Source organism: Lepidochelys olivacea (genome assembly GCF_965140295.1).
Source record: "Lepidochelys olivacea isolate rLepOli2 genome assembly, chromosome: 18".
Taxonomy (NCBI): Eukaryota; Metazoa; Chordata; order Testudines; family Cheloniidae; genus Lepidochelys; species Lepidochelys olivacea.
The window spans coordinates 19689199-19703372 of NC_140428.1; the positions used below are offsets into that span (position 1 = coordinate 19689199).

The following is a 14174-nucleotide window of genomic DNA, read 5'->3' on the forward strand; positions in this document are numbered from 1 at the left end:
AAGAGGTGCCAGGGCTCAACCAATTGTTTTACATTCCTAACTGATGCAGCAAGCCCAGAGGTGCCAGGACTATGAACTGTCAAACCTAGAGGTGTCAGGAATCAGCCCTGGCAAAAATTAAGCACTGAATACAGTACTCAAAGAGAAATAGCAGTGAGAGATTTCTGCCCACTTAGACAAAAGGAGCCCTCAGGGCCGAGACAAGATATACTTGTAATTAGTGAGGAATGTATTTGACTTAGTCTCAGTTTCAATCAATGAAGGATGGATCCTCTGTCTTCAGTTTGCACTTTTCACATTTTAATCATCAGTCCTAGATCTGCATGAGATTGCTTATAGTTTCAGGCATCCTTAGCCCAGGAAGGAGGTGAGCCACAAGAGAGAAGAGACAAATCTATCAATGCAAATATCTAATTTGGAACAGCTGAATGGGAACTAAGAATTTTTCCATCTCTCCTTTCTCCAAACACACGTTCAGAGCCTGTCAAGGTGAAACCATGACAATTTGAAGATCATGCATTAAAAACAAACAAGCACATTACTGAATATGCCTCTTCCAGCAAACTAATGATGAATTCATAACTCTTGCAGAGCTTTTCTAATGGTTTTAAGCAATAAACCTTTGATAATTAGATGTCTTCCCTATTGGAAGTAGTTAGATGAATCAGTGTTTACACACAGAAAATTAATTAGGCCTTATCTTTACAAAAATTGAGTTTGTGAAAGGAACATTCCTTATTGGACATCACACAGTTATAGCAGAACCCAAAAGCCATGACCAAGTGTGATGGTAAGTGCTCCTTCAAGGGTAGCTTTTTTGTGGGGGTTTGTTTTGTTTTTAAAGCCCTCAGTGTCAAGAGTTATGGATAAATCAGCCAAGAAGTGATAGAAAAGACTTCATCCACATGCCCCAGGATTCTCCATCTCACTAGCAATGCAGAGAAATACTCCTCCCTTCACATTTTTTCCTCTTCTCATTTATTCCACATCTCTCAAGGATCTACATTGTAGCTGGCTGAAGAGGCTGAACAAGCCTCTGTTCTGGAGCCTGTCCACCTCACTCCCTGCTCAGCTATGGAATGGATGTGAAGTAGCGTGAGGCTCTCCCAGCTGGGAAAAAGAGCCTTAGCTTGCAGGTCCCACAAGAGGAGAATGGGCATTTATGTTTACGCAGCTTTTCACGTCTAATTGCTTTTCCTTTGGAACCCTAAACTGATTATCAGCAAGATTTCCAGCAGCAAAATAGCCATTCCCACCTAACCATTCCATCCTTTCCCCTCCTTCAACAAGCCACTGAAAGATGGGGAGACAGAAGGTTCCTTGCGAATGTGTATCACCATTTATTTTAGTTCAAGAGTCAGGAACTGAACAGAGGACACTGTCAGCAAAAAACAAAAGAAACAACTTTTTTTTTTTTACAGGCTTAATTTTAAAACACTGCGGTTTCAAATCCTTTTTAAAAAGGAAATTCAAGTATCTTAAGCAGGGGGCAGTAATACAAAAATCTTTTTTTTTTGTTGGTTTTTTAGTTTTTCTAAAAAAATTCTACATTTCCTGCACCCTTTTTGCTTTGGTAAGGCCAAGCCATGGATACAAACTGGTACGCAACATAAAAATGACCCCCACTCCAAATTACAGGCTCCAAGAATAAAAGGATCCACTCTCCGGAGACAAAGTGTCACGGCTCAGAACTGTCACTTAGCATACTATGTCTCCGGCTTTAAAAGAATTTATTTATTTCTTTATTTTAAGTCACTGAAGTCCTGGCATTCCCAAACACCTCCTTGGTAGCAGCTGTTTCAATATGTTCTATCATAAGGCTTTTCAAAAATACCAGAGCATCAAGATTTTCTCTATTCAACACAAAGAAAAGGGACATCTCAAAGAACAACTTAAAATCCGTGTGTCAAAAAATTTTTAAATTATTATTCTTGTGTGTCAGCTAACACCAATTAAAAAACAAATATGCGAATATGTATAATATAAAAATACGATCCCAAGATTAACACTTTGTTGCAGGCACAATTATCTCACAGAATATGTTCTCCTGGGGGCAGGGGAAGGACTATTTTCACTGTGGAGTTTTGTTTTTGTTTGCATTACAAAAAAAAAAAAAAGACAGCAGTGCAGGTTTTGGGGGGAAAGGGGAGGGAAAAATGTTATTTTAGCAGCAAAGTGTCCAAGGTTCTAACCACAATCAAATTAATGAATATCTGGCTGTAAAAAATAAAGTTGAAGGGATGCTGCCCTGATCCATTCATTTTTGCTAAAATAATTCAGCTGTAAAACCCCCAAATCGTGACATATTGAAGGACTTTGTTTTGTAACATTAGAAACTTCCTAATTTGTCCTCCACACTATTGACCATTGTTACCATTTAAATATATGTACAAGAATTAAGCTGCTTTTCTTCTCGTCCACATGCTTCTGGTCATTATTACAAGTCAGTGGTGGTGGGCACCCTGAACGTTAATTCCGTCTTCAGCTTCCAATGGATTATATGCATCATCACTGCATCAATCCATGCCCTGCTCTTCTCATTGACCTTGGCGTGCACTGCAAGGGAGTTTTTAATGATCAGTGTTCTGCTTGTCTCTCATCCAGGCTTGGATTTGCTCTTTCAGTTCTGGCACTTGGAATGAAGAGAGAAAAGAATTTAAATAGTTAATGTGAAATTTGTGAAGTTATAGAAACATTAAACTGTGAAACAACTATGGGACAAATAGTGCTGTCCTTTGGTTAGGACAGAGAATGAAGAGGGAACCCCAGAGCTCTATTTTCTGCGCTGGTAATGAATTTGCTATGTGGCTTCAGGCAAATCACTTAATCTCTCTCTGCCTCACTTTATCTATCGACGAAGCAAATGTAATATTTACCTACCACTAGAAGATGCATTAGCCTAAATGGTGGGAGCTCTGGACTCATTCAGATAAAGAAGGGAAAAATACAAAGACTGACCACAAAGAATAAAACTTAGAAATTTTCTGAGAGACGCGGGGCCAAAGCTGAGAGTGGGGAGGGCAGAACTGGACTGCTGCTCTATCCAGGCTATGACACTACCCTACAGAAGTCTGAGACATACCCAAGGGTACAACCCTCCATCAATAAAAGGCAGAGCTACCTGGTTCTAGCATGTTTTCTGTCAGTGTCTGCCGATTGAAGGGGTCAGTGGAGGAGTTCAGCAGGTGTCGCAGGATGATTGATCTGTCCATGATCGTTCCAGACGGCAGCCTCACAGGGTCGGTCATAAGAGTGTCCATGAGTGGATCTGAAGGGGCAGATGAAGCTTATGTAATTAAATTAAAGAAACAGAGGGGAAAAAAAATAAGTGATTTCCTGATGCCTCACAGCGCAGAAGTGACCTGGAGAATCTCTCTGGATCATTGAGGACCAGATACATTATTGAAGTGACACAGGGTACCCCAAAGGGAGGAAAAGCAGCGTTCTTAGGTGTCTCCTGCCAACGGATCCAGAACTGGAGTGAAGATACCATCAGATTAGAGCTCATAGAGGTGGGCAACTGCTGCTGGAAATGGGGAATTGCTGGGATGAAGGCTACCCTAGAATGCAGAGCTGTCCATTCACATAAACTTCGGAAGGAGAACAAAGTGTAAAGTGCGAGCATTTCACTGGGCTCTCAGAGATCTTGTACTGTTTTATGACCCATGTTTGCAAAGCTGGTCTAAGCACATGGCTAGGTATGAATAATGCAGTCCCTGAACAACTTTGCTCTCTTCACTCAAACCTGAACTGTTATCACTGAATTGGTGGAAGATTCAGGACTACAGAGAACAGTAGGCTGTTTCCATTAGAAATCACAGGTCTAAATTATACTTACCTTATATATACTTTAAGCAACTGCACTCCCCCCAAAAGGTTATTAAAAAAATCAACCTGCCTCTGAATTCATCTGGCGCATCGCTATAATCGATTTCTGCACGGGCATTCTTGGCAACAATTTCCTCCACTTTCTCTGCCAGCAGTTTGAATTTTTCTATTGCTATCGTGGACTTGATTCCAGCCTTCCTCATCTTTGAAATAACCTCCTCAAATAGCTCTTTGCTGTAGGACCTCTGCAAACAAGCAGCATAAAGAGAAAATGTGAACTTGTGACATCTTTGCTCAGTTACAGCATCTAACGATCTTAAAACACTTTGTAAAAATAAACTAATTAAGCCTTAACATGAATGTGAGGTAGGCAAGAGGTATATAGGGATCACTTCACTGAGCACTGAAACGTAGCCACCTCTGGGATGGAGTGCAGCTTCTGGACCACTGTGTATCTATGTAGGATAGAAAATGAAGAGTACTATATCCAATTGGAGTTGTAGAGCAGTTTATGGAGGCCAAACTTAATTGTCAGAGTTGGTGTTTACTCAGAACCCCTGGGTTACCACCCTTTCTTTTGTGACACATACTATGAACACAAGTGGTATATTTTCTCTTTCATCTAAAAGGATAGCAGCTTCAGCTACACAGGCTTTCAGAAGGAAGAGTGTCATCGACTGAATCACCACCACTCTCACCCAATCATTTCTTTTAGGTATTCTTCCAATAATGGATTCATCCCAACCCTGATTTGCTTGTGAGATGATCATGGCACAAGGTGATGCAGTAAGGAGGAATAGCAGTGCGCCCAAATCTCCCACCCTGCCTTGCAACAGTGGGATAAATGATTAGAATAGTGTCATCTTTTTCCACAAGGCACAATACGAACACAAATGAATTCGCACATGTTGGTGGAAACATCACCTATAGTTTGGTTTTTCTGAATTATTAACTGCTATAATTATTGCCAAGGGTAGTTACATGCCATGCAAGTGTTGGGATGTGGGAATCAGTATGACACTGGAGAAATCTCGAAAACAAGGATGAAAGCACAGAGTATCTAGCCCACCCACCAGGATGATACTGGTAATCAGGTGCACTGGGAAGAAAAATATCAGATTCACCAGCTAAAAATGGGCATGCAGTTGCTATAGGGGATAGGCTGATGATCTGTTTATCTCTGTGACGAAGTGGAAGACAATTCTGGGAAGGGACAGAAGAGGAATGATCCTTAAAAATCCTGCTGCAAAAATCAGCAAGAAGTCTCAGTGAGGGAGTTGGTACCTGCTGGGAGCCTGCCAGTTCGATGCACCATGCAGCACACTGCAGGAACAGCAGCACACTGCTTCTAGAACTGCGCAGCTACACCGGCCACAGGCAGAACACATACTTTACAGCTTCAACTGACTTACGGATCAGTTTAATCAACAACTAAGAATAAAGCTATATACAAGAACTTTTGCAAACTGCTCATGTTCTGGAGACTATAAAGCCACCTACATGTACCTTCAGAGTGCTGGGCTTTGAAATAAGCCTTTTAAAATTTATTTTCATAGTTTCAAAAGCCCTCTTTTAACCAACACCTATTTAAACTACACCGTATGAGACTGAGTTAAGCAACAAACACGATTTAACATACTGGGTTTTAGGAGTTGCTGTTTTCTTTGGGAATTTGTTCTAAACACAGTGGTAATTCTCTACTCTGCATTATAGATCTCACTGAAACATTGTATTCAATGCTCAGGACACAGTGTGCCCACCCAAACTCCATGCCAACCTGGAGCGGAGAACATAATTATGGCACTGTGCCTGGGGGCTGGCAAAGCTCTTCAAATTTCTTCTACGTACTAGGACTGCAAATCAGAGATCCATCAAAATGCTTTAGAACATCTCTGCCACATACAGGCAACCTTTTAGAACATACTTTTTACCCAATCGCTATTACAGCATCAAGTGTTTTCTTGGATTTTCCTTCCTGTTATTGCCAAGACACTAGTCACTCCCCCCACTTTTTTTTTTTTTAAATGAGAAGCCACTTTATGTTATCCAACATTAACTCATTTGTACTAGTTACAACTCAAATGCACAGCAACAAGGTGGGGACAAACTAAAATAAAGCATATTGGTGCAGGAACTGGAATAGTGTTAAAGGGACACTGTCAATTTAGAAGTTATAGATAGCTAACAAAAGGCATCTTTTTAGGTACATTACTGACACCATGTGAGATCATCAGAATGGAAAAAGCTTACAATTTACTTTTCTCTATTTATGCTGTTTGCTTCCTGTATTTCTCAGCCGGGGGGGGGGGTGGATTAATCAAGCCACTTGCACAGTTCTGCTGCTTGGAGGTGCACACTCGAAGGGGAATATTTACTTATTTTAAAACCATTTCCATCAGAAGTCTAAGCAGCCCTAGAAACATTTCTATTGGTCTTTGGATTCTGAAAAGCTTGGCTTTGTACAAAACAAAACCCTGGACCAACATTTGTCCTTTCAAATCTCAAACAGGACACAAGGTTACAGATGAGCCATAGTTTACCTATATGATCAATCACACACACAACACTATTTTATAAACATAGAGGTGTCACTCTAATGATTATTGTTGCAAGGAAATATGTTCTAGAGGAATGAGCCTAGATTTGTGAGAAAAGGCCCTTAGATCACAGTTCCAGTTCTGCCAGAGACCATCTGTGTGGTCATGACCTCGGGCATGATCAGAATCACCCTTGTGCCTTTGTTTCCCCTCTAAAGTGGAGGCAATACTACTATTACTCCTACCTCATAGGGGAGGCTAAGCAGGTAACAGTTAATGTTTGTAAAATGCTCTGCATATGTAAAGTGCTACATATATTCTATGAACAACTATGTATTATTTATATAGCACTATAGGTTTGCAAAGCACGTTATAAACATACCTATCTCAAAGGAGAAGAGAGTGCCCATGCAGAGATTAATCATGGAAAGTAAATTGAAGGAGGTTGGTTGGCAGTGCACAGGTAGTGGGCAAGCTCTTCCAGAAGTGATTCTGGAAAGCTCTGCCAGTTCTGTTTGCCCATACCACCACCATACCCACCTCTCTTTCTGGAGCTCACCTGGTCGTCGGCAATTGCTTTAGCGAAGCGAGCACAATCTAACTGCAGGTAAATATCAGTCAGTTGGTCCAACAGCTTCTTTGGTTCAAACCCATATTTTTCAGGGTTTTCAACTTTCAGGTCACGGCACTTGGGGCCACACAATTGCTGAAGGTTAAAGTTCAGCATAGCAGCCAATCGTGGACCAAGTTCCTAGAAGGTCAAAATAAAGTACAAATGAAAACGAGGAGGCACTGGGGAAGGGACACCACCTTAAGGCCCACATGCATCTGGCTCAGGAATTCAAGACTATGATTTCTCTTCAGGAAGACTGCCACCGATTTCATAAGTTTCACACGGTGAGCCTTTCCTCATTGCTATCTCCAAACAGTTATACTTATATCCAAACTCAAGTATTCATCATATGAAGTAGAAAACAATGCAACTTTTACTGAACATCTGCCCAAAAATACACATTTAAAAAAACAACGTGTAGGTAATATAATTCCAGGTGGTGTTTCTGCTGGTGACAAGATGAAAACATCACATGCCTACATCCCTCTTCAGAGTGCAACAATCATGATGACTTTTCTCAGGCCGGAAGGACAGAAACCGTCTCCACAAACATAAACCCTAGAATGCCCTTCCTACCATCCCATCTTGGCATCATTGTAACATGCTTGTTATAATCCAAACACAGAGGGAATCTGTGACTTGTCTAAAAGCACCATTAACATCTCAGGGACTAAGGAAATGCATTTTATAGCACCAAATCATTGCTACCAATAATACATATGCTTAGAATTAGATTTCAGTGCACTGTGGATAACATTACAGCTTATCTCCAGGATTTTATCCAGTAAAGAAAAAGAGCCAACCCACATATTAAAGAAGCTGGAAACCAGCCAGGCAATGAGGAATACTAGAGCAGAACAGTTTATACTTACAGGTCTGAGGAAAGGCTTCTGAACCTGCTTGGTAAGGATATGGAACATATCAACAGTTTCTGTTGCCAGGGCAAGATACGAGCGAGACACACGCTCATCCTGAGCAAGCTGAGACTGCCGAGCCTGTTGCTGGTCCTAGAAAATAAACATGCCACAATTACAAGTCCTTATAACTCCCTACTCAATAGCTAAACAGACATGATCTAACATCCTTTTGGCCGGAAGCAGAGTGACAGACTGTGGTTCAAGTTGTATTAAGACGCTGCTCCTTTATTTAAGGTACAGCTCCCCTTCAATAGCATGTCCTAGACAAAAATCTGGGGTGGTGGAGGGGTATAAAAGTGGATAGTATCAAGGCTGTAAAGTGCTGTATCACTCCAAAAAATGACTGTACAAATGGTATTGTGGTGGGGTCCCATGTTTAGCGAGTCTCACTGATTCCATATCCAATTTGCTCAACATACAATTAAAAGGGTGGGTTGGGTTTCTCCCCCATCCCAAATACCAGCACTGCAGAGTCAGTGTTGGAACTGAGAGTCAGGCTGGGTTTTTTCTGGCTTGTTCATTAATACAGGTAATAAAGCTTCTAAAATTGGGACAATTCTTTAGATGTGCCAATTCACTCCTTCACCTAGTAATGGCTCTGCCATACTAACAGGAGTAAACTGTCATAAAGGCTTCAGAAGAGCAAACCTGATTCTGACTGAACACATGAAGCAGAAGCCGTGAAGGTGATTTTTTAGAGAGTCATTTTGCTGACCCAGAACTTCACTTTGAATTTTCTTTCTTAATTACTTTTATAGGAAAGAGATAAGGGCTCTCAGATCCACACATCTTTGAAACGTAATTCAGAGAGAGTCACGTGGATGAGTTATTGCACAACTTTCAGCTCTGAACAATTAGCAGCAAGCTCCTACAGGACTGTCAGGAGTTGAGGTCATGCTGTTTGACACTTGAAAGGTACAGGTTTCAGAGTAGCAGCCGTGTTAGTCTGTATTCGCAAAAAGAAAAGGAGTACTTGTGGCACCTTGGAGACTAACCCATTTATTTGAGCATGAGCTTTCGTGAGCTACAGCTCACTTCATCGGATGCATACCGTGGAAACTGCAGCAGACTTTATATACACACAGAGAATATGAAACAATACCTCCTCCCACCCCACTGTCCTGCTGGTAATAGCTTATCTAAAGTGATCATCAAGTTGGGCCATTTCCAGCACAAATCCAGGTTTTCTCACCCTCCACCCCCCACACAAATTCACTCTCCTGCTGGTGATAGCCCATCCAAAGTGACAACTCTCTACACAATGTGCATGATAATCAAGTTGGGCCATTTCCTGCACAAATCCAGGTTCTCTCACCCCCCTCCCAAAAACCACACACACAAACTCACTATCCTGCTGGTAATAGCTCATCCAAAGTGACCACTCTCCCTACAATGTGCATGATAATCAAGGTGGGCCATTTCCAGCACAAATCCAGGTTTTCTCACCCCCCCCCCACCCCCATACACACACAAACTCACTCTCCTGCTGGTAATAGCTCATCCAAACTGACCACTCTCCAAGTTTAAATCCAAGTTAAACCAGAACATCTGGGGGGGGGGGGGGGGAGAGTAGGAAAAAACAAGGGGAAATAGGCTACCTTGCATAACAACTTAGCCACTACCAGTCTCTATTTAAGCCTAAATTAATAGTATCCAATTTGCAAATGAATTCCAATTCAGCAGTTTCTCGCTGGAGTCTGGATTTGAAGTTTTTTTGTTTTAAGATAGCGACCTTCATGTCTGTGATCGCGTGACCAGAGAGATTGAAGTGTTCTCCGACTGGTTTATGAATGTTATAATTCTTGACATCTGATTTGTGTCCATTTATTCTTTTACGTAGAGACTGTCCAGTTTGACCAATGTAAATGGCAGAGGGGCATTGCTGGCACATGATGGCATATATCACATTGGTGGATGTGCAGGTGAACGAGCCTCTGATAGTGTGGCTGATGTTATTAGGGCCTATTATGCAAGGTAGCCTATTTCCCCTTGTTTTTTCCTACCCCCCCCCCCCGATGTTCTGGTTTAACTTGGATTTAAACTTGGAGAGTGGTCAGTTTGGATGAGCTATTACCAGCAGGAGAGTGAGTTTGTGAGTGTATGGGGGTGGGGGGGGGGGGTGAGAAAACCTGGATTTGTGCTGGAAATGGCCCACCTTGATTATCATGCACATTGTAGGGAGAGTGGTCACTTTGGATGAGCTATTACCAGCAGGATAGTGAGTTTGTGTGTGTGGTTTTTGGGAGGGGGGTGAGAGAACCTGGATTTGTGCAGGAAATGGCCCAACTTGATTATCATGCACATTGTGTAGAGAGTTGTCACTTTGGATGGGCTATCACCAGCAGGAGAGTGAATTTGTGTGGGGGGGTGGAGGGTGAGAAAACCTGGATTTGTGCTGGAAATGGCCCAACTTGATGATCACTTTAGATAAGCTATTACCAGCAGGACAGTGGGGTGGGAGGAGGTATTGTTTCATATTCTCTGTGTGTATATAAAGTCTGCTGCAGTTTCCACGGTATGCATCCGATGAAGTGAGCTGTAGCTCACGAAAGCTCATGCTCAAATAAATTGGTTAGTCTCTAAGGTGCCACAAGTACTCCTTTTCTTTTTGAAAGGTACAGTTTCTCTAGATTTGAAACATGACTCATGACCTATATGTCACAACCTATTAATGATCTCCAAATCTTCTATTAAAACTACTTGACAAAAGTGCTGGAGAATACATTACAGTGAACTATTCTACCCTAGCTGTGGGCTGGACTGGAGGACAAACAGAACTGTTCCAACTCTAATTCCATACAAGTTGTATGGAAGAACATTATTTACAATCGTACACTCAGTCAGTATGACTTCAATTATCAACATGGAATATAGATGTTCCTCATATAAGGAGTTCCACTAGGTGACAACAACAAATGTGAGAACAACACTAAGTAAGTGAAGTCCAGAAGGAAAGTTAGATCTAAAGTGAGGAACAGTAAGAATTGGACCTTTGAGAACTTCATCAGCCAGGGAGCTATCCCCCCACCTGCCAAGGGCTAGATCAGCCTCTGCTGATCCAAAATCCCAAGAGAGAGTTCTAAATGCTAATTCCATACAGGGTGCTGTGTTGGAGCCACTTCTAGATTGAAACAAAGACAAAGTAGTTTTAATCAATACAAATGTTATAAAAATAGTACAAGAGCTGACCAAGAAATGGTCTTCATTTCCAGACCCATCAGCTTTTACACTATCCTTATAATATTTACATACTAAAGCATCACTCTTTACAGTCCCTTTGTATAGCATTATTCATATTTTACAGCTATTGCTGCAATATGAAAAGAAGACAGTGTTGCTGACTATAGCCAAGTGCAGTTCCCAGTTTAATATTTGATAAATCTTCTGTCAGGGGATTATATCCTGCACTTGTCAATGGACTGGACTCTAATCTAAAAGGTCGTTTCTATCTCTAACTTTTAACACACTACAGTAATTTGTATTCTTCCCACTGTGACAAACACCACAGACATCAACATGTCTGCAACTAGATAATCCATTGGAACTACAAAGTGGAACTTGAGTCTTCTCCTTCACACATACACATGCAGACACCTAAGCACCAAAGATTACAACCATGCAGAATATTTCCACCACTGTATGCTAAGTGAATCCCAGGACAACTGCATACAGTCATTTACTATCCTAGTAAATGTTAAGTTTATCCAAGACTATTTAAGAACAGAATAATCCAGCTGCCTACTTTACATTGGGCTTTAATGCTCTATTTTTTGCCACCACTGTTTGCACTGTAAGGATTACCCACTTCCAAGATTTGCACTCATGTGCTCTATCTGAGGCAGCTGTCCACATTCTTGTTGTATAAAAGTTTTAGGATAACTAACGCTTATCTGTATCAAAAGGAGGAAGTAACACTGCAGGGAAAATACAGACTTTAGAACATTCTTATCTGAAAGGAACTCTGCAAAATGGATCTTCCCTTTCTATATATCTTTTTTATTTCAGATTATTTTTGAAATCAATAACCTCAGTATAAAAATATCTGACATTGGTGGGTGAATGCATACAAATATTGTATAATGACATTGAATCCTGAAATTTATTCTCTTCCTTTCCATCCCAAAGCCTGCTTTGAGCTCAATACATTAGAAGAAAAAAAGCTCTTAGCTGGAACAGTTCTTTGAAGTGAACTCAGCTGGTGGGCATCTTCCAGAACTTCCTTTGAAAAAGGATTATAAGCCTCAATTTCCCCATTTAGCATTTTAAATACACCATCTCTTAAAAGTCTCATATCCCCTCCCCCGCAATGCCAGCCCTGATGTAACTCTGCAGCCTGGATTCTCTTTCAGGAAGCAGTGCCCAAAGTGACCCTGGCCATGGTAGCAGCAAGCAATGCCACCTCCAAGGGCAGCTCTGCAAGAGCAGCTCTTTGGTGCTACCCTTAGCCGAAGAAATCCTAGCATAAGAAAGAAAGGGGCACTGGGGAAAAAAAACCAACATGCTCACCCTAGGCAGCAGGTCCCACTGTTCTTTGTTCTTCATCTCCTCTTGAACTTCATGGATCCGTTTTAGGGACTCCAGACTCTCGTCCAGCAAGAAAGTGGTGTCGTTTATCAGCATGTTGATATAGCGAACAAACTGCTTCCCAGAGCTGGAAAACATTGAAATGCCTTTGTCGCTGCACGGTACAACAGGAGCATTCAATCCAGAACGCATCTCTCAGTCTGGAGCACTAGCAACATTCTTTCTTCATACCACAGTTTGAATAATTAATGCCCCCACTCTACAGGCCAGATGAACCAAAGTCCAGAGGCACCCTATATTCCTCTGTGTTTAGAATGGCCATAGTGGAAAGGCCTAATCATGTAAGCTGGGACTGATCAAACGAGGTATCCTTCCCCTTCCTGACCCTAATAGCAAAGTAAGAGCAAGAGAGAGCCTAAACAAGAATAAAGCAGGAGGAGGGAAAATCCGTCTTCAATGGACAAAATAGCTCTTGTTGGCCAGTGACAGAAACATTGTCAAATATCTAGGAACTCACAAGAGAGGCCCAAATAAACATCACCACTGTCTGGAAATGGAATCTGGGACAGACCAGCAGGGGGAATAAAAGAATGGAAGGGATAATCCCTGTCTCTGCACATTTGTACTATAACAGGATGACAGACATTAACAACTGGAAACGAAGTTAAGTATGCTCAGAAAAATACACAGGGGTTCCCAACTGGGATCACCACCATGAGCTCAGGAAAACACTGAGAAGAAGCATAAAGTAGCAGCTAAGAAAGACTAAAAGAAAAGCATTTTCCAGGTATTTGTGGCAAAACATGACCAAGGCACGGGGAGAGTGCAGAAGATGTGCCCTCCAACATGACAGAGAAGCAAGCATTATGCACATCAGCATAGGGAGGCACATTTGAAAATAAATACTGGGGGGAAGTTTTCCTCTTGCACCTACGGATCTTATATATTTTTTTCATGTTCTGAAGCTAAATATCTTTGAGTAATCTGGCTCTTCAGCTACATATCCTAGTTGGAGGGATCAGCCTCAGATCCTTACTCCAGTGGTCTCCACACTTCAGAAATCCAAGGCAAGTGTCTAAGCAGTTATCTCTGGCATTTACAACATTTTACTCACTTGAACTCTTCCATGAAGGTGCCATGATGAGCTATGTTCTGCCAAAGGCTTTTGAAAATGGTGCTGATATGGTAGCGGATTGTAAATTTGTCATAGAACTCGCTGGTAGCTCCAGTGTGCTCAACATCTGAGAAGAAAATAGAAGACACCAGTATTAAAACTAGAACCCCATCATCAAAATTTCCCTCCAGTATCCTGTGCTGATTACTAGGTATCCATATACCACACTTCCCACCCCCTCAATCTAACTGGTCAGGTACAGCTGAAAGCTGCAAAAAAATAAATCACATCTGTAAAACTCCAACTTGGTCCCCATTTTAAAGGGGCATCATTCACTTTATTTCTCAGAATCAACCTTCCTTTCAAAGGAAAGCAAGTTTCATGATGTAGCATTTTTGGAGGAGCATACCTTACATACTACTTTTATTCCATGTTTAACAAAAACCCCCATTGTTTGGGCTCTCCAATGTGTGAGATGGTAAAGACAAATAATTAAAGTGAATATAGAGAGCCATAAAAAAACTGGATTACTGAATACAAAAATAAAAAATCTCTACCTCAACATTATGTTGAGTATTTAATCACCCTGCCCCCCCCCCCCAAAAAATCAGGAAATAGAGTTGTTTCTGCATCAACTGTAG

General features: G+C 41.4%; 1 protein-coding gene across 2 annotated transcripts in view; it reads right to left on the minus strand.

Annotated features, from left to right (window-relative positions):
• Positions 1–743: 743 nt before the first annotated feature.
• The window catches only part of UBE4B (ubiquitination factor E4B), a 67552-nt gene continuing 54121 nt past the window's right edge, over positions 744–14174 (minus strand). The window contains exons 23-29 of one of the 2 annotated variants that reach the window (XM_084651458.1): positions 13534–13660; positions 12402–12546; positions 7851–7985; positions 6925–7116; positions 3899–4073; positions 3122–3268; positions 744–2632 (exon numbers count right to left, since the gene is read on the minus strand). In XM_084651458.1, the coding sequence (XP_084507584.1) occupies positions 2571–2632; positions 3122–3268; positions 3899–4073; positions 6925–7116; positions 7851–7985; positions 12402–12546; positions 13534–13660 (983 nt within the window). In that variant the 3' untranslated portion in view covers positions 744–2570. The remainder of the gene's footprint in view (positions 2633–3121; positions 3269–3898; positions 4074–6924; positions 7117–7850; positions 7986–12401; positions 12547–13533; positions 13661–14174) is intronic. The other variant, XM_084651457.1, reaches the window with a different exon arrangement.